General features: G+C 37.8%; 1 protein-coding gene across 1 annotated transcript; it reads right to left on the reverse strand.

Moving 5' to 3' along the window:
- Window positions 1–18,345: 18,345 nt before the first annotated feature.
- Window positions 18,346–21,538, reverse strand: LOC146392900 (uncharacterized). Its single transcript, XM_084939082.1, has 3 exons — window positions 21,308–21,538; window positions 19,433–20,686; window positions 18,346–19,079 (listed from the first exon to the last, which is right to left on the reverse strand). The coding sequence occupies exons 2-3, from the start codon at window positions 20,437–20,439 to the stop codon at window positions 18,674–18,676; spliced, it is 1,413 nt and encodes a 470-aa protein (XP_084795208.1). The 5' UTR covers window positions 20,440–20,686; window positions 21,308–21,538; the 3' UTR covers window positions 18,346–18,673.
- Between the last annotated feature and the right edge of the window lie 1,200 nt (window positions 21,539–22,738).

Genomic DNA, 22,738 nt, shown 5'->3' on the forward strand with positions numbered 1-22,738 from the left:
TATTTCCGCTCTTTTTTGTGATCATTGTTGGTTATTACTTAAAAAGAAGTAATGCATTATAGATCAGCGGTCCCCAACCTTTTTTGCGCCACGGACCGGTTTATGCCCAACATTATTTTCACGGACCGGCCTTTAAGGTGTCGCGGATAAATACAACAAAATAAAACTAGTACCGGTACCGAAAAACAGAAGATTTATTCATAACACACGTGAAAAGACCCAGGAAAACAGAGTTAACGATAAAAACGCTAACAAAATAACGCTATACATTTCACACCTGAGCCTCAACTCTCGCGGCCCGGTACCAAACGATTCACGGACCGGTACTGGTCCGAGGCCCGGGGGTTGGGGACCGCTGTTATAGATTACCCATTTATTTTCTTAAAAGTAATACAGCACATCCTTAATTACTCTCAGAAGAAAGGTTTTTTTTTTTTGTAATTCAACTCATTACATTACCTTCACATTATCTCATAATTCCATTTAACAATATAAACCTATAGGCCACAGTCCCACACACCACACAACTCCCTATCCTAATAAAGACACTTATGATATTTCTCTTAGTATTTAGGTATGAACACAAAGCCAACAACACAAAGCAAAGATGAAAACCAGCACAAAGAGATGTCGGTAATCGCTCAGCTGTTATATCTCTTGACTAGCTTGACTAGCTTTCTTTCTTTCGGTTTCTTGACTAGCTTAGCATTAGCATGCTGGCTCTGCAGGTGTTTGCAAAGAGCTGAAGTTGTGTTAGCAACATAATGCAGTTATTTCTGTCCTGGATGCAGTTTGAACCTTGCCATCACGCTGTCATCCTTTTGTGCAATAATGTAAATAAATAAAAGTAAATAAAGTAATGTACATATCCACAAAGTAGGTTGTTCTATTCCCCTTCTCCAGCACATGAATTGAAATTGGCTGATTCTAATGCAAGTGGAACCAATAAGTGCAAGTAGACTAACAATTCCAAGGAAATGAACTACTGTGAACTGGTTCTCTACAAGAACTACAAGACTGTGGAAGACATTTGAGCACAGTTAACTGATTATCATGTTCAAGAAAGTAGTTTGAGATGATCTGAGCACTGTGATATCATGCATTATCCTGTTGGAGGCAGCCATTAGAAATTTATTACACTGGACAGATGGACAAACTATGCTTGACTTCTAAAAGACCTAAAGTATGCCAAGAAAATATCCCCTACACTATTACACCACCAGCCTGAACCACTGATGGGCAAAATAGAGCCATACTTCGATGCTGTTTATGCCAGATGTTCTGACAGTTGTGGCACCCAATGTGGTCTCTGCTGCTGTACCCTATCTGCTTCAAGCTTTGTGTTGTACATGCAGAGATTTTTTAAGCAGTCTGACCAGAACTGCAACTCACTGGATATTTTCTCTTTTCAGATCATCTCTATAAACCTTAGAGATGACTGTGCAGGAAAATCCCAGTAGATCAGCACTTTCTAAAATACTCCAAAAACTCCTCAAGTCATGTTAATCACCTTATTCTGGTAGTCAGTTTGCACTTCAGCATGTTGTCTTGACTATGCCTCATGCATTGAGTTGCCTCCCTGTGACTGGCTGATTAGATATTTAGGTTAAGATGCAGCTGATCAGGTGTATCCAACAAAGTGGGCAATGGGCATAACCTTGGGTTGTCCTCTTGTGTTACTTGAACAAGATATGGGGAGCAGCTCTGTATTTGCCCTCAGTGGTTTAAAGCTAGCATCACATTAATTCTAAATTTGGCAAAGTAGCTCACAGACAAGGGATGGTATGATTTCTAGGCAGATCACCGCCTCACATTTAATCTGTTTCTTATTCATTTGGTAATATAATTCACATTTTGGTATCAAATGTCCACCTCTACAGCTGAATGGCTGTGATTAATTATGAAAGAACTTGTAACATGCAGATAAAATTGTCTTCTACCGCCTATAGTGGTAGAAGACAACTCTTTAGTGGCATGTGGATTCTTTCAATAACCATTTCCATGGGTGAGAATGGAGCAAATCCAGATATTATGTTTTAGGTAACATCAAATTTGAATGGATGAAAGAAGTCCCAGACTTGCATGTATTTCCCTATATACTGAAGACAAATATGGTTTATTGTGACTGCACAAAATTCAGTGTGATAGTCATTCTCATGTTTTTATTCCCACTTTGGTGTTGTGCATTATGGGTTTTTAATGACACCTCGGACGCTTTTCCACTTTTCAGTGAATCATCTAATGTGGCAGAAGACATCACAGCTGTACTGTGAATTGCTTTTTTGACTTAACTGTAACTTCACTATTACTATCAAACTCGTGTACATGCTATTGTCAGACAACTGTTTTACTGTTTGCTTGATTTTTTATTATAATGTAATATTCAGAGTTCTCCAGTGGTATAGAGTCTTTTGGTGATAATGATACAAGAAAAAGAAGTAGCAGAAGTATCTCTTAGTTTAAAAACTGTAGCTATATTATCCATTTAAAGAAAGCTCTTTGATTATTAATAAGTGAGTGAACACAGCACAAATTAGCTGAACTCCTGACACATTCCTCAGAAGTCTGAGAGCCTTAGAAAATGTTTTAATAATTTCCTTTCTTGTGCTTTTGTAAGGATTAGTAATGCACTTATTTTTATGACTATTAAAACTTATCTGTTCACATAGTGAACCACATATCTACGTATGGGTTATATTTTTTCCTCCCATTCACCTACACAAATTTTAATAAAAAGGTTCAAATGCACTTTGTTCTTCTCATTTTGATGAAACTGTGAACAAATTTTAAGACTCTGATGTCTGAGATATCTAACATAATGTTAGTTTTTGTATAACTGGGTAAAAAAATTATTTATTCCACTGCACTGTTTTTTAAAAAGGAAAACAATATTTTATAACTCCTCACGTTAAGTTTCAAACTAAGAGCTGTGAAATCTCAAAATATATCTGGCAACAGTTTCATTTAAGATTTTGTGTTTTCTGTAAATTTATTAATAGTCTTTAGGGAACATGCACAAAATTTTCATGTCTTAAAACACCCTAATCTAGTTGTTATTAGTTGTTATCCACTTTTTTTCCACATATGCAGTTCAGAGTCACAGTGGGGCTGGATACACTCTGGACAATTCTGTGTCAGCCAGTCTGTTGCAGGGCTGACGCAAAGATAAACAACCATTCATGGTCACATTCACACCTGCAACCAATTTAGAATCACTTATAAATTTAACAAGCATGTCTTTGAGCAGTGGGATGAAGCCAGAGTTCCCAGAGAGAACCCACACAGGCACAGGGAAGTGTGCAAATTCAGATGGGTACAGGACCTTCTTGCCGTAAGGCAACAGTGCCAATAGCTGCAACACTATGCCACCATTTTATTAGGCCACTGTGGGGTGTTTTGGTTTTTTTTTTTGAGATGCCCTGTATTTGGACATAATATAGTTGATAATGAAATAATATAATGATTTAATAGCACGACTTCTCTAAGTGGACACCCAGGTTTAATAAAAAGGGCACAGGGTACCAGCCTAAAGCTTTAATATGTGGAACCTTCATCTCTTTATAATCCAGCAATGCATAAAAAAACCCTGCCAGACAGGCATCAGAATCAGAATCAGAATCAGAATACTTTATTAATCCATGGCTTACAGCCATTACTCTTAAACTTGTCAAAAAGTACCTTTAAACCTGCTTAATAAAGCAACCTGACAACCTTGACATCGAGAGAAAAATTAATGTTCAGCTGTTTTCAAAGTAGGTGTTGGTCAACTTCAGCTTGGCCACTGCATCAGGTGAAGTTCAGTAAGTTGGGTATACTTCTATTGCTGAGGCAGGTGAATGACCCCAAGGTATCAAGGTAAATCTGACTTAAAAGATAATATGCCTTTGGAAAGGTCCAATCAGAGTCCAGACCATAAAGATTCTGTGGAATTCCCTCAAGGGTCGTTCACAGCAGACACCCTAAAAATAAAAGTGAATTGAAGCAGTTCTGTAAGGAAGAATATTCCAAAGTGATTCCTGAACTTTGTGTAGCAACCAGAAACACTTTTTCTTGAGGGTATTTCTCTCAAAGGAGGTTTGAGTAGTAATCAAAACAAACAAGGTGCAGTTACATTTTTAAATATTACATTGCATTTGGCTTTCAAGTGCATTATGCTTGTCTGCTCTTGTTACATAAACAAACATATGATCACAATTTACAGGTAGTTAACCTATAAATTCCATACGGTGCTAATACCCAGTGAGATAGTTCTAATATACGTGCACACATCTTTACACCACTGCTTCCCTTTATATCTTGGCCACAAGATATAAAGGGAAGTATAGCTGTATACAGCACACACTATGCTATTTCTATTCCAAGGACCTTCTGAACCCTTCCAGGCTAAATTTCCTTTCAGACAAAAACCAGCACTGTGTCATGTCGTGAGCAGAAATCTAAGGAACCAACCACAGAGAGAAAGGCCTCTTGTGCAGCCAGATCAGAGCTTAACTATCAGGCACCCTGCCAGGACAGCTGCACCCGTTTGGAAGACTCGCAGTCATTGCCATGAGGTACCTTTAGAGAGGCGTTTGATTCATGAATATTGCTGCCTAGACTGGTGCAGAGCAAGGAGGCTGCTGCCCACAGCTAGAGATGGGAACACCAGGCATCATGGTCAACCAGAGCAGAAGACAACCTTTTTCTAGTTCAGGTTCAGTAGCTGGTCAGTGTTGTAAAGCAACTTACAAAGGATCATACTATGATAGCACTTCTTATATGTTAAAAGAAATCCACCCTATTGCTGACCATATTATTTCTGGGCAGTTACTGGTTTCAGTTCTTTTTACATACCTGAAAACAATTATTTTAACAGCCATATATTTTACTACTTTGAGGAGATAAATGTTTGAATTTTCAAATTCAGCAGATGTGATTCCTGCTTGACCTTGTGAAAATAAATACTCTGATATCTTTTGATTGCTTTTCACTGGTTACCACTTAAATCATGAATACAGTCAGGTTGTTAAATGCCACAAAAAAAATGTTAAATTAATTTAATTAATTGAAAAAAGAACCCCATAAATGACACAATCATTTCCAAAAGGCTATTTTTACTGTGCTTTATATGTCCTGTATCCAGAATGTTTCAAACTCAGTGCTTGAAATACATGTCTGTGTGGTGTGCATTTGCTTTGACTTTCACAAGAAACCCAAGAAATTAGCCGTTTCTTAAGTTGATCTTTCATACATTATATTTTCATCCAACAAAGCTATAACATCTAATAATAATAATGATGATGGATTGCATTTATATAGCGCTTTTCGGGGCCCTCAAAGCGCTTTACAATTCCACTATTCATTCACTCACTGGTGGAGGCAGCTACAGTTGTAGCCACAGCTGCCCTGGGGCAGACTGACAGAAGCGAGGCTGCCATATCGCGCCATCGGCCCTTCTGGCCATCACCAGGAGGTGGTAGGTGAAGTGTCTTGCCCAAGGACACAACAACCGAGACTGTCCGAGCCGGGGCTCGAACCGGCAACCTGCCGGTTCCAAGACAAACTGCCAACTCTTTGAGCCACAATCGCCCTACCTACATCTACCACAAATATGTAAACTGTGAGCAGTGGGAACAGAAATTGTGTGACAGCAATATTAAATTAGCGGTGTGGAAGTGTAATATTCTACTCAACAGTATTATAAAATGTGATGTCATATTCTCATTTTTCAGAAAGAGGTCAGTAATATTTCTATTGACTTAAGCTGAAAAAGGAACTAACTGTAGTATTTTTTTCATACAGTCAGCTACGTGTTCTGTGTTCTTCTTAAATAAGCATGTTGTGATAGTCTTCACATCACAGTGGATTTTCCCCCTACCATTTTTACTTTCATGTGAATGCACATATTCCTTAAATGTGAAATATTCACTCTTCTCATCACTGTGTCATGTTGATAAAAACTAAATCTGTGCAGCTTTCTAATTCACCATTTTACTGCTAAAAATCAGTAGTATATAAACTCTCCAGGAAGCTGGGTTATGTCTATCACTCTTTAAAAAAAAATCTTTTTATTAAGGGCTGCAGACTGTTGCCTTGCCTCATAGTAAAGTCCACCCCTCATTACAATCTACTGCAGTCAAAGAGCTATATCTATCAAAAATTATACGTTGGGTATACAAATAATGACTGCTTGGTGCCCCGTAATATTTCAACTCTGTGCTAACGTAAGGTAGCTGTGCTTAAAAAACTGTAAATATAATTTATCTTTGAAGCTGTTCTGAAGGAGGAACGAGGTTGCTCATTTAAATTAGACTAAATCCACACATTCCATTTGTTTCACTGTGTTTCCCTTAAATGTCTAAGATTAGACAAAAACCCCTGGGTACCACATGAGTTATTCATGAACAGAGGAACTGCACTTGGCACCTAGTATTCAAATGAAAGGAGCATCACATAGATGAATACTAAATGGGGAAGTAAACAGTAGTGTCCCAAGAAATTTAGACTCTTTGCAGAAGCTGTTGGATGTGAACTACTGGAATGATTTACAAATATATAAACAAACATTAATAACAAGAAAACAAAAATCCCCAAAATGTTTTACATCTTTGTTAAATTACTGCAGTTAGAGAACAAAGTCAGAAAAGTCCACAGGTAAACACTGTAGGCAATAAAACTAATTGAGAGTTGGTATCTGAAATGCAAAATTGTCTAATGCTAATTATCTTGCAGATCAGACTACTTTTTCCTCCATGCAGAAGAAACCAAAATGACAACATATCGTTTTGATAATTTTGTATCTTCTTTTACTGTGGGCATATCCCACAGTATAATTGATGAACACTCTCACATTTTTACCATCTGCAGTATTTTAGAAAATTATGGTGTTTCTTGACTAAACAAATAAGCATCATTTAAAAACTTCTCTTCTTTTTAAAAAAAACATATCTCATTTGCCTCAGAGCTGAACATAAATTGGGCAAAGTACAGCTTATGTCCCCATGTAACTCCATGGTCAAATGAGGACTTGGATTCAGCACGAGTAAAACATAGATACATAAATAAATAAATAAATAACCCCATCTACAAACAGAAAAAGAAATGCATATCAAAACAGGGCAATATGTTGGGTTTGTGATACTTAAGTGAGATTACATAAATGAAGCCACTCAGATTAAAATTATTCTTTGCATGTTACTATCAGATCTCGAAATAAATGGAAACATATTAATATGTATATGGCTCGTTATTATGAGTAGACAGCGAATTTGAATAAAAATGCAAAAGTTGAACATAAAGTGCTCTATAATAACCTCTGTGTGTGTGTGTGTGTGTGTGTGTGTGTCTTGACTTCAACACAGAAACAACAAAACAAGATCAACAATCATGTATATATGTGTGATCATTCATGTTGGTAAAATGACATGAAGATTACCAACATGATGCACATAAAAGCATCAAACATACTTGAAAACTGTTTCAAGATGGCAGGAAAAGCATATATTCATGTTTTCAGAGTTCTAAAGTCAAAACGCTGTTATTTAAACAAACGCTTTGACCTTTGGCCACAAGGGGGCAGAAAACATTCTGCGCAAATCAACTGCTCAGATGTTATACCATAGCTTAAGATTCTGCCCAGATTTGGCTTTACTTATAGTTGACATCAGTTTAAATAAATCATTCATTTTTAATTGTGTTTGTTTAAAAGAGAAAAAGGTCCAATTTCCATAATCCTTTAATTTTTAGTCTTCTCCGTGGTCTACACCAACAGGTAGGAAAATTATATTCAACCTGTTTGACTAAACTTTTTTTGTTTTGTTTTGCTTTCTTTTTTCCACCATCAAGCTGTTAAATATGTCTGCTTTTAGTTTTGGTCTGCGGAGGCAGTCTGCAGGAGGTTTTGATGCAAAACAGCTGCCTTACTGAGACTAAAACGCTCCATAAAGTTAGTAACTTTTGTACTTAGGTGTCAAAATTGTGGATAAATTGGTTTCAAAATCACAGTAACAGTGTGGTTAAGATCAGCGGCCAAGGTTTTAACAATGGGTGCAAACTAATCTCCTATTGCTGAAGTGATCCATTTGTGCATATATCCTGCCATCCGTCCCTAATCTTTTAGTGATATCCTCCCACTGTCCTTTTCCCTCATCAAGTAGGATAGTCGTTATTTGCACAATTACAAGAGGTGACGAAAAGTGACATACAGTATGGGGAAACATGGGTCACAAAGTTCATGTTAAGCAAGCTGCTTTTTTGGGGGGTGGGGGGTGGGGTGGGGGGGGGGGTGTTTTTTAAATGAGGACCGTCTCAAAATGAAAAATAGGAACAAATCCACAAAGCTGTAATGAGTCCTTGGGGGTTAATTCACCAGGAACATTGGACAGCATTCTGGCAGTTTTTTCACATTGTTAGTTTGTCCAGGGAGTCTGTAATGACTGTAATAATAAGTCTGAAAATGCCAGTCTCCTAAAATTGGCAGACATTAGCCTGTGAGAAGAAACTGGTTCCGTTAAATAAAGCCAAGTTTCTTTTTTAAGTGTATTTATTTTTTAATGAAGGCGGTTTAGTTTGGCACACAGATGTTTTTGGATTGTTACTGTTGTGATGATGAGTGGCTGCTCTGTATGGTGCTTGTTTCCATGGTGTTGTATTCTGTTGTAACTTAAACTCAGATGGGCCAATTTACACAAGTGTTGAGAACTGTGCCCACACAGTGAGAAATGTTTTGAATTCAGTAAAAATCCAATAACCCTATTTATGATCAATGAGTGATTCTCCCTCAAAATTACAGAAAAGTGGCTATATTGCAACAACACTAAGCCATTGCTTTGAGCAAGGCAATATCAAAGCAACTCCTCAATGTGCAGGTGACAATACCCTTTTATTTGTCAATATGTCTGTGTTACACAGTGCACTGGGGCCCAGAAGGGTTGATGTATGGATCAAATTATCAAGAAGGAGATTAAATAAATCTGTTCAACTTTTACGGGCATGTATTTTTGTCAGAGAGAAGATAAAGCTCAGCAATCCTTTGTATAACAAAGACTTGGAGCTGGGTTTACTCCAAGAGTGACCTGCATAGGTTGGAAAAAATGGGGGGCATCTATTGATTTTTACCTCACTATGTCAAGGTCATTGAAATGACTCTGTAATTGAAGTTCTTTAATGGACCCACTAAAATAGTGTGGGGTAGATGAGAGGGTCCAGAGACCAGCCTGAGGAGATAACCCCCACTGCTGGCCATTGATGTATTGTCCAAGGAGTAGGCAATAAAATGTTATATGTACAGAGATTAAACATTTAAATACGTTCATATTATGTGGAGAAAAAAAAAATGCTGATTCAACCTACCGCACAAGAAATGAATGAATTCATTAATTTTCTGTGCTTCCATAGTCCTTCACAAGGTCACTATAGATCTTCAGTTCAGACAAGCAAAAAGAATTCACTTGTGCTGCTCAGTGGAGAAGCACATTTAATAATAAGGTTTAGCATCTTGCTGTTACATCTAATTTATTGATTCATTCACACACATCCATATGACTGATGTCATCACAGTAAGCTTGAAATTACTAAAGTTGGTCATAATTTTAATGGATTTAGAAGAAATGAAGCACCGTCAAAGTTTAGGAAATGCTTCAACTGTCACCCTCTTGAGTATTTTGATAAATTGATCTTTACATGAAGCGTCGACCATGTTTAGCATTGTGGTTGGTTTCAGTATAGACAGACACCATACTGTTGACTGCCCACACCTCCACTGTTACTCCACTGTGTGTGTGTGTGTGTGTGTGTGTGTGTGTGTGTGTGTGAGCCAACCTGTATATATCATGTCTACATTTCTCTGTTGGCAAACCTGTTCTGCAACATCTAATCATAAAGAGTATATCTATCCCAGATATGGAACCCTGTCTATACCAGATCATCCTATCATTAGCACCGTGGTCACGTTGGGCCAGCTCTCCACTGAGTTCCTCTGGTGTTTTGTTTTTACAAGTGTTAACCTACTTCTCTCTGCACCTCTGATTTTCTTTGTGTTTCAACACCTTCTGATTATCTCTAGTTCAGCATCTTGCTATGGCATTTACACTTGTTTGGCTGTACACTCTGCCTAGCTCAGTAATCACTTCTCAGACAGTATTAACGCAACCATTTTTACAATTAACCTTATATATATATATATATATATATATATATATATATATATGGGGGTTTTTTTTGTTTGTTTTTTGTTTTTTTTATTTGTTTTAACTCAAACCTAACAGTAAATGTGACAGAAACCCAAAATACTACAAACATGACCATCTGTAATTTAAAATTATTTGTGAACACTCTATTTCCAAAAACAGATCTTAGCTGATGAAATAATAAAATGAAAATTAAAACCAAATAATAAAATTACTTGGCATGTAAAATTTTTTCCATTGTTTTGTATAAGTTTTAAAAAATCATGATTCATATTTTTTCAGATCGTACTGAGTTCTCACAAAAGCAGACTGTTGGTTTTCTTTTGCCTGTATGAACATTTCATTAGGATCAATTTTATTTAGTTCATCATTTAAATATACGGAGTCCTTCTAGAAAAAATGGATGTAGTCAGTTTAAACCATTGTATACTTCCTTTTAAAACATATTGTTAAATGTGTTTGGAGTCCATGTTGTAAAAGGTTATGATAATTGGTCTCAACTGCTTTTTGATTGACAAAATTAGACAATAACACCCCATTAAACTTCTTGTTTTCAAACTTTTAAAGCTGTGCAGTCTTAAAAAAGAGTTTTCACAGGACTCTTTGCAGCCCCATGAAGTAAGCACACCTTTACTCACTCATTCTTTTTCAGTAAGAATTAAGAAAGTAAGCAGCAACCAGGTGCTGCTAATCAAATGTTCTTGATCAAGAGATCATCAGAAAGTGTGATCACCTTTGAAGCAGAAGTTTTGACAGCTTGATGGTCTGGAGCATTCAGATGCATGTTAACACAATGTTACAATCTTTCCGGAGGTGGACGTCACAGCAAATTCAACCTAAGGTCAGACCATGCAATATTCAGAGAAACTGCCACAATCCTAAGAGCTGCATCTCAGTTAGCATGTTAAATGTTAGAGGATGGCAGTAGAATTTGAAAAAGATTAAACAAGTAAGAAAGGATTGTGAGGACAAAACCTCCTCTCTGTAGAAAGACCATGGCAACATGGTTTAGAAAAAAAATACTAGATTTCTGGAACAGTAAACACCGGACTGAGGTGACCTCAATGAAGTAGGTGGAGTTTGATTTTAGCGAAGTGAAGCAATATGCATTATAGCCAAACACATTACACCAGCACAAATACCAGCTATCAAGAACTGTGGTGGAGGGGTGATTTTTGCATAAGCGTGACCTACAGTTGCAGTCACTGACTCTACTTGAACTCTTCTTTATGCCAAAACATTCCAGAGTCAAATGTGAATCCATCTGTATAAAAATTTTAACTGTAGCAGAATGTGGGTCATGCAACACGACAATGATCCTAAGCCGGGGTTGACCAACTCCAGGCATCAAGGGATGTTGTCCTACAGTTTTTAAATGTGTCCTTGATCCAACACAGCTGATTTAAATGACTAAATTACCTTCTCAACATGTCTTGAAGTTCTCCAGAGGCTGGTAATGAACTAATCATTAGATTCACGTGTGGTGACCCAGGGTGACATCTAAAACCTGCAGGACATTGGCCCTTGAGGCATGGAGTTGGACACCCCTGTTCTAAGGACATCAGTTAAACTACAACAGAAAGTTTTTCTGGGCCAAAAGAAAAGACTTGTGGTGTTGCAAAGTCCAGATCTAAACCCAACTGTGATCTGAGGTGGGACCTTAAAAGAGCTGTGGATAAACAAATGCTCGCAAATATCAATTAACTAAAACAAAAAGAGAGAAGAAAAAAAAGTATGCCTAGGAAAAAAAGAGAAAACCAAAAGTCTTCCACAGTGATGTGGAGTTATGGTTGTACAGAAAATGATTACTTTGTCATTGCTAAAGGTGATTCTACAAATTATTGAATCATAGTTTTGCACAGGCCTGCACAGGCTTGTGAAAACGTTCTTGTGCACGTGACTGTATGAGTTTGTTGGACTTTATGCTGACATACCATTAATTATCAGTTTAACTGTAGCTTAATTTCATGACGTAATATCATGTACATTTTCATTCAACATTTGAATGCTGTAAATCTCATTGAAGCCAGTGCAATATGTCTCACAGCTGTTCTATGTTAAATTCATAACCTCCTTTTCCTCCTCCCTTTCCTCATCTATTCTCCCCACATCTAACTTGTCTTTTTATCTCTATTCTTTGCACAAGCATTGTGTCCTCTGGCAGTCTAAGTAGCTCATTGTTGTGGGGAGAATGCTCTCTCATGGGAGCCATAGCCAGTCAAGAGTGGATTGCCTCAGTGAGATGCATTTTTACTTTGTCTGTCAGTTGTGATGAGGGATAAGAAACACTCCTTTCATTTGAGACTTCCTGAATCAAATATGGGAATTGTGAAATGCCTGATTAAAATAAAACGCACACACCAAAAAATATTTTCATACAGTTGTTCAGGGAAGAGCTGTGAGAAGATAGGATTATATAAAGTCCCAAGATGATGTAAGACCATGCTTAATGTATATCTGAGGAATCTATGTACAACGTGCTTTATCAAAGTCACTGTACACTAAATGTGAAATATTGCTGGCCCTGTAACATGTGTAATGGTCTTTGCTACGCTCTTTGTTACTGCATCTCAGCAACAGTGTCAAAAAGAAAAATCACTATTATTTAATCAGCTTTGTCAGAAAACAGCAATCTGCTTCTGGTCTTGATGTTAACGTTCTCTAAGCCATACAATGCACTGAACATATTATTTTAAGTTTTTGGACTAGATGGCGGAATAGGAAAGATTCCCGATGTTTACATCTTACACCAGACAATGAAGGGAGTGGTTTGATTGGAGAATTTGTTTTCTAGTTAACCGAGTGTAATTTAGTAAAACTCAAAGTGGTGTTTTTAAGTGTGTTGTCAAACCAGCAGCAAGAAATAAGAAGGGATCTTTAAAAAAACTTTTCCAGAGATCCCACATAAATGCATACCTTGTGATGTCTAGAAAAGCAGGGCTGTATAAAACTCCCCTCCCTGATTTTAGATATTTAAGTGCCCAACTGTCCTTAACAACTTTCAAATTCACATATATAAGGCATTGTTTAGACAGCACATGAATCAGATTTGTTTCTCGAATAACATCTTTAAGATAGACAAAACCACAGTTAATTGCAAATAACATGAAATTGGTGTGCACAGACACGAACAACCTCTCTGCATAGGCTGTTCTAAAACAATACTAGTTTCTTACATGCTGCAACACATGTTCTGATAAATTCCCTGGTTCTGCTAGGTTTCTCCTTTTTGCTCGAGCCTTCTTCCAAATCCCAGAAGAGAATTTATTTTGGCTTCTGTCCAATCCACAAGTTCTGTGTTTGCCTTCTTCTGGCATAGGTAGTGCTCTGCACATTCCCTAGTTTAGATTTTAAGTTGCCTGTCACAATTACAGTTTGAGCTACCTCTTCAGTATTTGAGGAAAAATAGCATTTCATGTTATTTTCACAGTACAGATTTTTATAATTAACTAAGTGTCAATTGTGTCCTTTATTTCCTCTCAGTTATTTGTTCAGTTGGTTTTAGACACTTTTGTATCAAGCACAAACCTTAAGGGTAAAACAGTTATGAGTTGTATGTATATATGTGGAAAACATGTTAAGTTCACAGAAGTTTCTTTTCCAGTCCTCACTTCTTTTTAAATGTACTTACCTTTCAATTAGTAAATAAAAGCAAGTCTTGACTTGTACAGCTTCCTGGGAGCAAGCAAAATTACAATATCAGCATGCGCATTTTAACCTTAAATTACACAGTCGGAGGCAAAACTAAAAGCATGTTTAAAACTAGTTATTTAATTTTTCTGAATATATGCTTTCTTCATTGCATTTTTGGTGGGTTGTTTTGTTTGGGTTCATGCTGTGAAATTACAAATGAATCTCTGCTTGGAAACAAAAGATGTGTATTTATTAGAACCGTGATTACCTGATGCATTTATTAACCTGCTATCCTGTAGGGAAAACCAACACAAGTCTCATTACAGTTCTTAAAAACATTAGCCAAGTTCTACTTTGTTACAGACTTCATGCAGTTTAATGAATGCATGTTTACTATACATTTCTAGAAAAATATGGAGAATTGTAACGTAAGATATACTAGCAAGTAAAATGCTACTAGTACATATTGCTGTTGTTTTGAAAGAAGCCTCTAACAGTCAACAGAATCAGAAAGAAAGGGGTCATTGTGTATCTAATTTTACTTGCTGCAGAGGTGTGAAAGCCCACGAGCTACCCCGCTTTGTGTGTGCTCTTTCCCCATTCCCCCAGCCCTGCAGCAATCCCCTCAGCAGCCAGCAGGGCCTATGTGACCCCTGAGTACTGGCCAGCAAATGAACTTCTCGTGAAGAGAAAGATTCTAACACAAAGGGATTTTAAAGTGGGTTCAGTCAAAGAAGAGGAGCAGCTGCATGCGCTGCGAGTAACTAATCACCACACTCTCGAGTTCTTCTCGAGACCGAAGGTACCAGACTTCACCATGGAGCTGAAAACAATCTTGAGGGAACAGAAATCAATGCAACACACTGAGCCAAAGATCTATGTATGACCTGCTTTTGAAGCACTGTTGTGTTCTAAAATACTGAAAGAGCTTATTTCCCACCCTTCTGGGTCTTTTTTTTTTTTTTACTTTCAGACCATTGTCTTGGGAATATGTGTTAGTACATTAGTCCAAAGAACAAAGCAGACATCTGATTGATGGGTCCAAAGCACTGATGAACAATATGTACACTATCAAACCTTCAGTTTCACAAGCCATTCCATGTATCCAACATTTTGAAGCGAATGCAAAGGCTTTTTTGTTTTAATAGCTATGAAACATCTATTGTTCAGATATTTCCAAGTACTTTCAATCTTCCCCGACTGCATAAGATTTCTGAAAAAGCTTAAATGCAAGTTGTAACAGAAAGAGCTTCATTCTCAAGTCATTTATGCAAAGACAAATTTCTGCTTCCTCCAAATTATTCAAGGAAGTCACACTTAAATTTCTGCAACCAAGCATCACACCAGGATGCATCTTTTTCTCAAACTAGATGAATTAGCAATAAACAATAAAAAGCATCACCTCCAGCTCACTAATGACTACCCATGATCCTCTCCTCCTTCCTTCACATATTTCACTAGGGAGTGGGAGAGTGATGTGGGGTGTGCCTGACGTTTTTTGTTTACCCTTATTGCTTTTGCTACCGAAGACAATATTATTATCTGCAGCTGCAGGCCTCAGAGCACACAACTTGTAAATAATAAACCAAGCTGGACAGAAGCCTGTGAGGCCACTGCTAATCCTGGTATTATTCTACTTTTATTGTTGCTATTTGCTCATTATTTCTCATCTCCTCTGGCTGAAGACAGCCAGTTAAATTATTTTCACCCCATTGTTTTCTTGTGCCACAAAGGCCAAATTAGCATTGAGGACAGGCAACATTTAGAAATGCCTTTTATTCCTTTTTAGCCCTCCTTTCCTCACTCTTGACCCATTTAGGGCCCACAAGGCATTGCAAACTGTCACTGTGGGTGTTAGTAGATGCTGTAACTTCTGAACATAATCATGAATAATATTTTTTATTATGTTTTAATTTTCAGCATCCTTCCATTTAGGGAGAATCGGGAAACTGTAGGTAGTAATCTGGAGATTCAAGTTATAACCCTGTTGGGTCTCCGGTGGAGGTTTGGGGAGAATGAGCGCTACATAAAGCTAAGTCAGATTGATGCTTTGCTCAGAATCCAATTCCAGTTGTTATAATCAGCATTTGTACGGGTGATGTCTGATCCTCCAGAGAGCTGCAATGTTCTGCATTTGCTGAGAATGGTAAGATTTTACAGAGTTTTGACTCAGTTACATCCTTCTCTCTCTGACAAGCCCGAGGGCAAAACTTGTTTGCTGCACAATGCGTTCATTGTAGCTATGATGGCACCTAAAGATGTTCAGCTAATGAAATGGCTGCAAAGCTTCTTAGTGTACATGGAGCATTACTCCTAGAGAAGTATGAAGAAATACTGCGGCTTTAATTACCACTTCAAATTCTACAAAACCAACATCAGGCAGAATTATGATCATTAAGCCTTAGAGAATGACAGATTTCACACATCAAGTCTAATTGCAGATCTTAAAGGAGAACATGTGAAATACAGTGTATAAAGCAATTTGTGGCTAAAGAAGGAGCTGTTCAAAGTCAGATTTTTGCCCTGTCATATGAGTCATAATTGGGACTGAAGTCTCCTTGGGAAAAAAAAAATAATCTGAATGTAGAGCTAGATAAAAATAACGAGGGGGGAAAGTTACAGAACCTCTGTAGCCTGCTCACCATCTCTTCTTTTGACATTCAAAAAGCTACCTCTCTCCTAGCATAAAACACTGTAGTCTCCAATCAAACCGTCAGTGATCTAGACATGTTGTGCTATGTGTCAGGTTTTGACACAAAAAACTGCTAGTAGGCTCTTTCTAGTTCTGCTGCTTTAAGTTTGATCCTCTTTCCCTTTTTTTGTTAGCTGTCCAAGATCAAGTCTGACATTGTTACTCTACTAAATGTGAAATTGGTGGAATTTTCTTTTGGACGTGTTTACGTCTACTGGAGGTTACTGGTGCAGCTTGAAAAATCACACATCCTATATACATTTAGTCTTTATTTTTCAAAGTGTTGCTGTTAAACCATGTGCCAGGCTGCCTCTGTGGCTGTTTCAACTTACAATATGCACAACTAAAGAAAAATGGGTAAAACTTGTAGTGATGGGTCGTTCGCGAACGAAATGGCTCTTAGAGCCGACTCTTTGAAGTGAACGACGCGAGCCGTGAGGTTTTTTTTTTTTCTTTTTCTTTCTCTCACCCTCTCTCTCGCCCTTTTTTCCGCTAAACTCCGCATGCGCGGCCTGTACTTTGCGCTGGGCAGAGGGGGGAGGGGCATTAGTTACACTCCCAGAGAGAAAAAGAGCGAGGGACAACAACGTCACATTAGAAAGGTATAGTAGATTCAGAAATCATGCAGGCCCATATGACAGAGAATGTGCATCTTCTTTTTGTTTTAATATTTTAATTTATATTTAATCGTGTTGTGGTTTGCAGTGTTTTGTGTTGTTTCACGTTAAATTTGTTTAAAAGGAAAAAGCTGAAAATTTAAATAGTTAAAAGTTTAAAATGTAAATAGTTGTTTTTTGTATTATATGATTTATTTATATATTTTATGTGGAGTGAATAAATAAAGTATACTTATGGTGGCCCTTAGAGACAAAGCACGTACAAATTCCAAAACACGTAAAAACTCAGAAGCACGTACAAACTCAGAATCACGTACAAAAGACAACAGAAGTGCTCCAGGATGTTAGGGCGCAGTGTTGAGCTTTTGTTACCTAGTGGCTACACAAGCCAGCAAGTACCAACGACCGGATTTGGTGCGTGGTAGTAACAGGTAAATGAACTTTTTTTTTTTTTTTAATTATTTGAATAAAAATGAGTGCTTGTCTATAAATACACAAACAATACACACATGCTTTCAATTGTGTAATTTAAGTGATCTGGGTAGCTCTGTTTTGGAAGTTCAGTTAACGCTAGAAATGTGTTTTGGAGTTCGTACGTGCTTTTTGGAGTTTGTATATGCTTTAGAGTTTGTACGTGCTTTGTCTCTAGGGGCCATATATAAACATATATAAATAAAACCACTTTTTTTACATTAGTAATTCCTTTTCTGCATAATTTTATATTATTGTTAATGATAAATTAATTAAAGCAGCAAAACAACCTGAAGAGCCGTTTCGGAGCCGAAAGAGCCGGCTCTTTTTAGTGAGCCGAGCCGAAAGAGCCGGATCTCTAAAAAGAGCCGGAAATCCCATCACTAAAAACTTGGTCTCAAGTGGTTTGGAATCACGATGGGTGAAAAGCAGCGATGACAGCTTTCATTAGTCAGCAGGTCTTTCAGTTAGAAGAAACAAATAAAGTGCTGAAGAGCTCAGTTTTAATGGTGATGAATAATCCCTCGGGACTAGGGTTGCCAACTCCCTGAAAAATAAATAAGGGACACCTCGTGGCCAGGGCCGGGCGACCCAATTGTCTTCACCCTTCCCTGTGTGGTGAATTTTTTTTAGCTCTTTTTTTTTTTTGTGTGAAATTTTTTTTTTTAACCATTTGACTTGAAGTTGATTTAAGTAGATGCATATTCTTTGTGATATGAACACATGGGAAACAAATGATCATTTATCCATTTATTTTTAACGCAAAATGACAACATTAACACAATAAAATAGGTCTCTTTCCTAAACGAAAGACTGGTACGCTTCACTTTTTGTGCAAAATGACAAAATTAACACAAAGAACTCTGTCCTGCTTAACCTAAAATTATATAAATTAATAGAAAACAACAGAAAGAAAAACATTCTTGTAACAGTGCACATTTAGTGCAATTAGAAAAGTGCAAAAAAAGTCTGTGGAACACCTGTAAACACAACATTTGTGCCTCAAAGGCCTTGACTGTAGCTGAAAGTTGAAGTAAAAAAACCCAACAAACTCATGAACTCAAAAGCTCAATGCTACATTATGTGGAAACAGACTACTTTTTCCATTTGTATTTTTTTTGAGCTCTTGCTGCAGTTAGGAGTTGTTTGTCTTTCAGTACTGCAGAGTAAAACTCTGAGCAAGACATATCATAATTTAGACTGACAATGAGCTCACTTCTAATTAATTCAGTAGAACATTTGTTCCGCACATCAGTCCACTTATTCTTCATAAGAGAGAAGATCCTCTCCTCAAACCCAGTGGAAGATGGGATGCTGAGTACAAAGGATACAACAGCCTGCATATTGGGGAGGTCAGCTGCCTGAAGAATTTCCATCCACTTCTCTGCTGTTCCCTTGGACTGCCACTTTTCCTTCTCCTGATGTTCTTTGGTGAGGTGCTTCAGAAGGCTGGTTGCAGTGACACACTCTTCATAAAGCTCATCCATAGAGATGTTTAACCTGCCAATAGAGATGAGAAGTTGACCTAAATCCTAAGTGGTACATAGAACATTTAAAGTGGTAAATAAATGGAAAAAATGTATATGTTTATAACGTTGTATAGCATTTAAACAATACAATAAGTATAGTTTATTTATTATGTATTTATCCATCCTTATATTAAGTATATGAACTCCTTGAATTTGTAAAATAGTGTATAAAAGATTGCATGCGTGTGTATATACACTCCAAACAAAGTTAATGATTATGGTTTTATTTATATATGTTATCTATGAATTGTATTTGTTTATTTTTAACCATCAATACTATTAAAACATGGTTTATCATTTCACTGGCAAATGTTTTCTTCTTACCTGCCAGCCAGGTGAAGCCGTTCAATGATCTTCTCCATGTCATCAAAGGAAATCTTCCCAGATGCTAGAGAGAGGGGCTGCAGGTGGAAAAGCCAGTTTTCTTCTGAAAAGTCAAACCACTTCCGGACATAACTGATGGCAGTGTCTAGGAAGGCTGTAAACTCCTGCCTGGCACCATCAGCATCAGATGGCGAGAGACGCTGGAGCTTTTGTCTTGTTAGGTACCCGTAGAACCCATCATCTCTTCTCTGAATAAGTCTTTTCAGGAAACACTCCATGATGGAATAGAGGTCAACAGACGTGGTTACATTCTTCTCCAGTTTTTTCACCACTTCTTCAAACAGACACATAACATTGTTACAGAAGAGGAGGTAGACTTCCACAATGTCTGCCTCTCCCTCAACTCCAGCAGCACCTTCTGTCAACTTCAGCAATTCCTTCAGGCGCCTTGGACATTCCTCACCAATGCTGATGAGATATGACTTCAGCGGGTCCCAGTTCTGCAGCAGGCGGGTGATTGCAGGGTTGAGTGACAGCCATCTCGTCACAACATGGCGCAGGATATCATGGAATTCAACGTCACAAAATTCACAGAACTCTTTCAGGGACTCTCTCCTTTTGGCAGAGGTGGAAAAGAAGCTGTATATCTTCAGGACAATATTTTCCACATCAACTGAGAGCTTGTCCAGGGCTTTTTTCACAGTGTTATGAACAATATGTGCATGGCAGTTGCCACGAAGGATCTCACTGTTGGTCTCTTTCAATTTTGTGAAGACTGAGTTGTGGATGCCATAACTTACATTTGCATTGTCAGCACTGAATGCAGAAACCTGATCTAAGGATAGCCCCACGTTTTCAAGAGAGCTTTGTATTATTTTTACTATTCCCTCTGCAGACTCATCTGGATTTTCAACAAAATCCAACATCTTGTTGACAACTCCAGCCTCTGGTGTAAAAAAACTGAAAGGCCAAGGGAAACATCTTCCGATTTCCCTTGTTTGAAGCATCAGTGTGAAGAGAGAATGGGAGTGGAGTTGCACCACTTTTCAATTTTTTGATCACCTCTTCTATTGCCTTTGGAGACAGGACATCTGTGACAACTGCTTCAGCTTTCGTCCTCCCACAGGACATCTTTTTGGCAATACTGGAGTCATTCAGCATTCGTACAGTCAGTTTGAGTGCACAGTCACCCGAGTTATAACTTAAACCGTGCTTTACAGTGTGGTAGACATGGGTCACCTCTGCAGCAGTCACCTGTAAAATAGAAATATATATATATATTACAGTATATCTGTATAGTTTGTGTAGTTTATCAACTAACTTTAAAGTATAAATTACGCATGCAACTTGTAAGAAATGGGTATGGTCATATATATGTATGTTTTCAATATAATGTGTATCCTTTATATATATATTCAATTCAGTAATACTTTATTAATCCCAGAGGGAAATTAGGTGTTGTTGCAGCTCAGACTAATCAAGTCTCCAAAGAGTTGTTGAAGACCACAATCACTGTGGGAAGGAAGGATCTCTGCCTTGCCTTGAAACTGAAGTCTCTTCTGTGTCAACTTATTCGGGCTTTGTGGCTTCAGTTGAGGTATTATTTCAGCTTTTCTAATGCTAATCAGCTGCTCCCGTTTGTAAACCCGCTTGTTCCCATGATTACGCATCATAACTCATCATCATTATTCATCTATGTATTACTTTTATGTATTAGTCATCTATTCGTTGTAATCATCTATCCTTGCAGTTGTTTATTACACAAAACAAATTATATTATCAAACTTCTGGCCACACAGCGCTGATATTCATTGCACATGCACATATTAACCTTAACCAGAGGGTTTAAAAAAAACAACAACAATGTTTACATACCATATCTGCTTCTGCTGTGGCCTGGTGGACAACAAATTGGTCAAGGGTTCCTCTTTCTTTCACGCCCCTCATATTCATCATGTGCCCACCAGTAGAAGCATGCTGCTTAACGTCAGTCAGTCCACCATGGCAAATGGAAAAAGTGCGCCGGCACACAGTGCAGTGCGCTTTATACGTGTTATCGCGCACTTTTCCCAGCCAGTTGTTTTCATTTTCCCATTCCTCCCTGTATTTTTGCAACCTTTTTTTTTTTTCTTTCTAGGAGGGGAACAAGCACTGACTCGCGCCGCAGTGTCGGTGTTTGTCTCTTTGTTGGCCATGCTGGTCATCTGTTGTCTTCCGGTATCTTCTCCGCACGCGACCTTTCCTCGACCAATTAGATAAGCGGTAATCTGTTATACTCGTGCTAAGTGTGCTGTCAGCTCATTGGTCACAGAGCAGGAGAGGGGCTGGGAATTATGTTTTCAAACAAAGCGTTAAATCCATTAACATTTATAGACTTTTTGTGATTCTCCCTGTATTACGGGACAAAGTGCGTCCCTTATTAGCTCAATACGGGACGTGTACTTTTGTTTCTAAATACGGGACGATTCCGTATTTTAAGGGAGGGTTGGCAACCCTACTCGGGACAAAGAGTGGGAGTAGGGACAGAATTTCTTTTTTTTTTTTTTTTTTTTTCTTTTTCTCATTGAACTGCACTCGCATAAAACAAAAGCAAAGCTGGTAGATTATAATTACAGCTGGATAACTTTTTTCTGCCCGTCCAATAATACTATCAGCCAGAGCAGATTCTTAACCATATGAATACTAGCTAATGCCACTCATGAGAGTCCTAGGTTATGATGACCTCCCTCTGCTGCTAATGAACTGAAGCCAAATGTGAGAGAAAATGGTGGTAGAGGTCCTCACTGTGTGAGATCACAGCTCCAGTAAAGCAGCAATTTACAGCTCTGAGTGGCTCCCCTGTACTCAGGTATAAGATGCACAATGAGCATTGATTTCCCAATGCTAAGTGCAGAGCACATCTAGAGCCTTGGGCTAGTACTAACTGCGTGACTGTGAAGCAGTGCACCATTTGTACAGTGTATGAGCAAAGAACAAAGATACACTTGGGTAATTTGCATGTGTGCATTATGAGCTAAACAACCTCTAATCAGATTGAAACAAAGTGGGATAAGATAGATTAGGCTGCTTGAGTGAACAGTTATTGCTGCTCACTTTTAGCTTTTGCATTTATCAAAAATGCAATACCAGACATTAAACAGGTCTCTTCTTTTTCATCGTTTTCTTTAACAAAAAATAGGCCAAACAAAAAAAATAAATAAATAATTGTGTAAAGGCTGACGTTAGTGAATCTGATCTAAAAAATATCTATGATCTGTCTCTTTAGCACATATCTAATGTGAATTTCAACAAGCTTATAAAAGAACT

Source organism: Perissodus microlepis, chromosome 2 (genome assembly GCF_051167445.1).
Source record: "Perissodus microlepis isolate ML-2025 ecotype Zambia chromosome 2, ASM5116744v1, whole genome shotgun sequence".
Lineage (NCBI taxonomy): Eukaryota > Metazoa > Chordata > Actinopteri > Cichliformes > Cichlidae > Perissodus > Perissodus microlepis.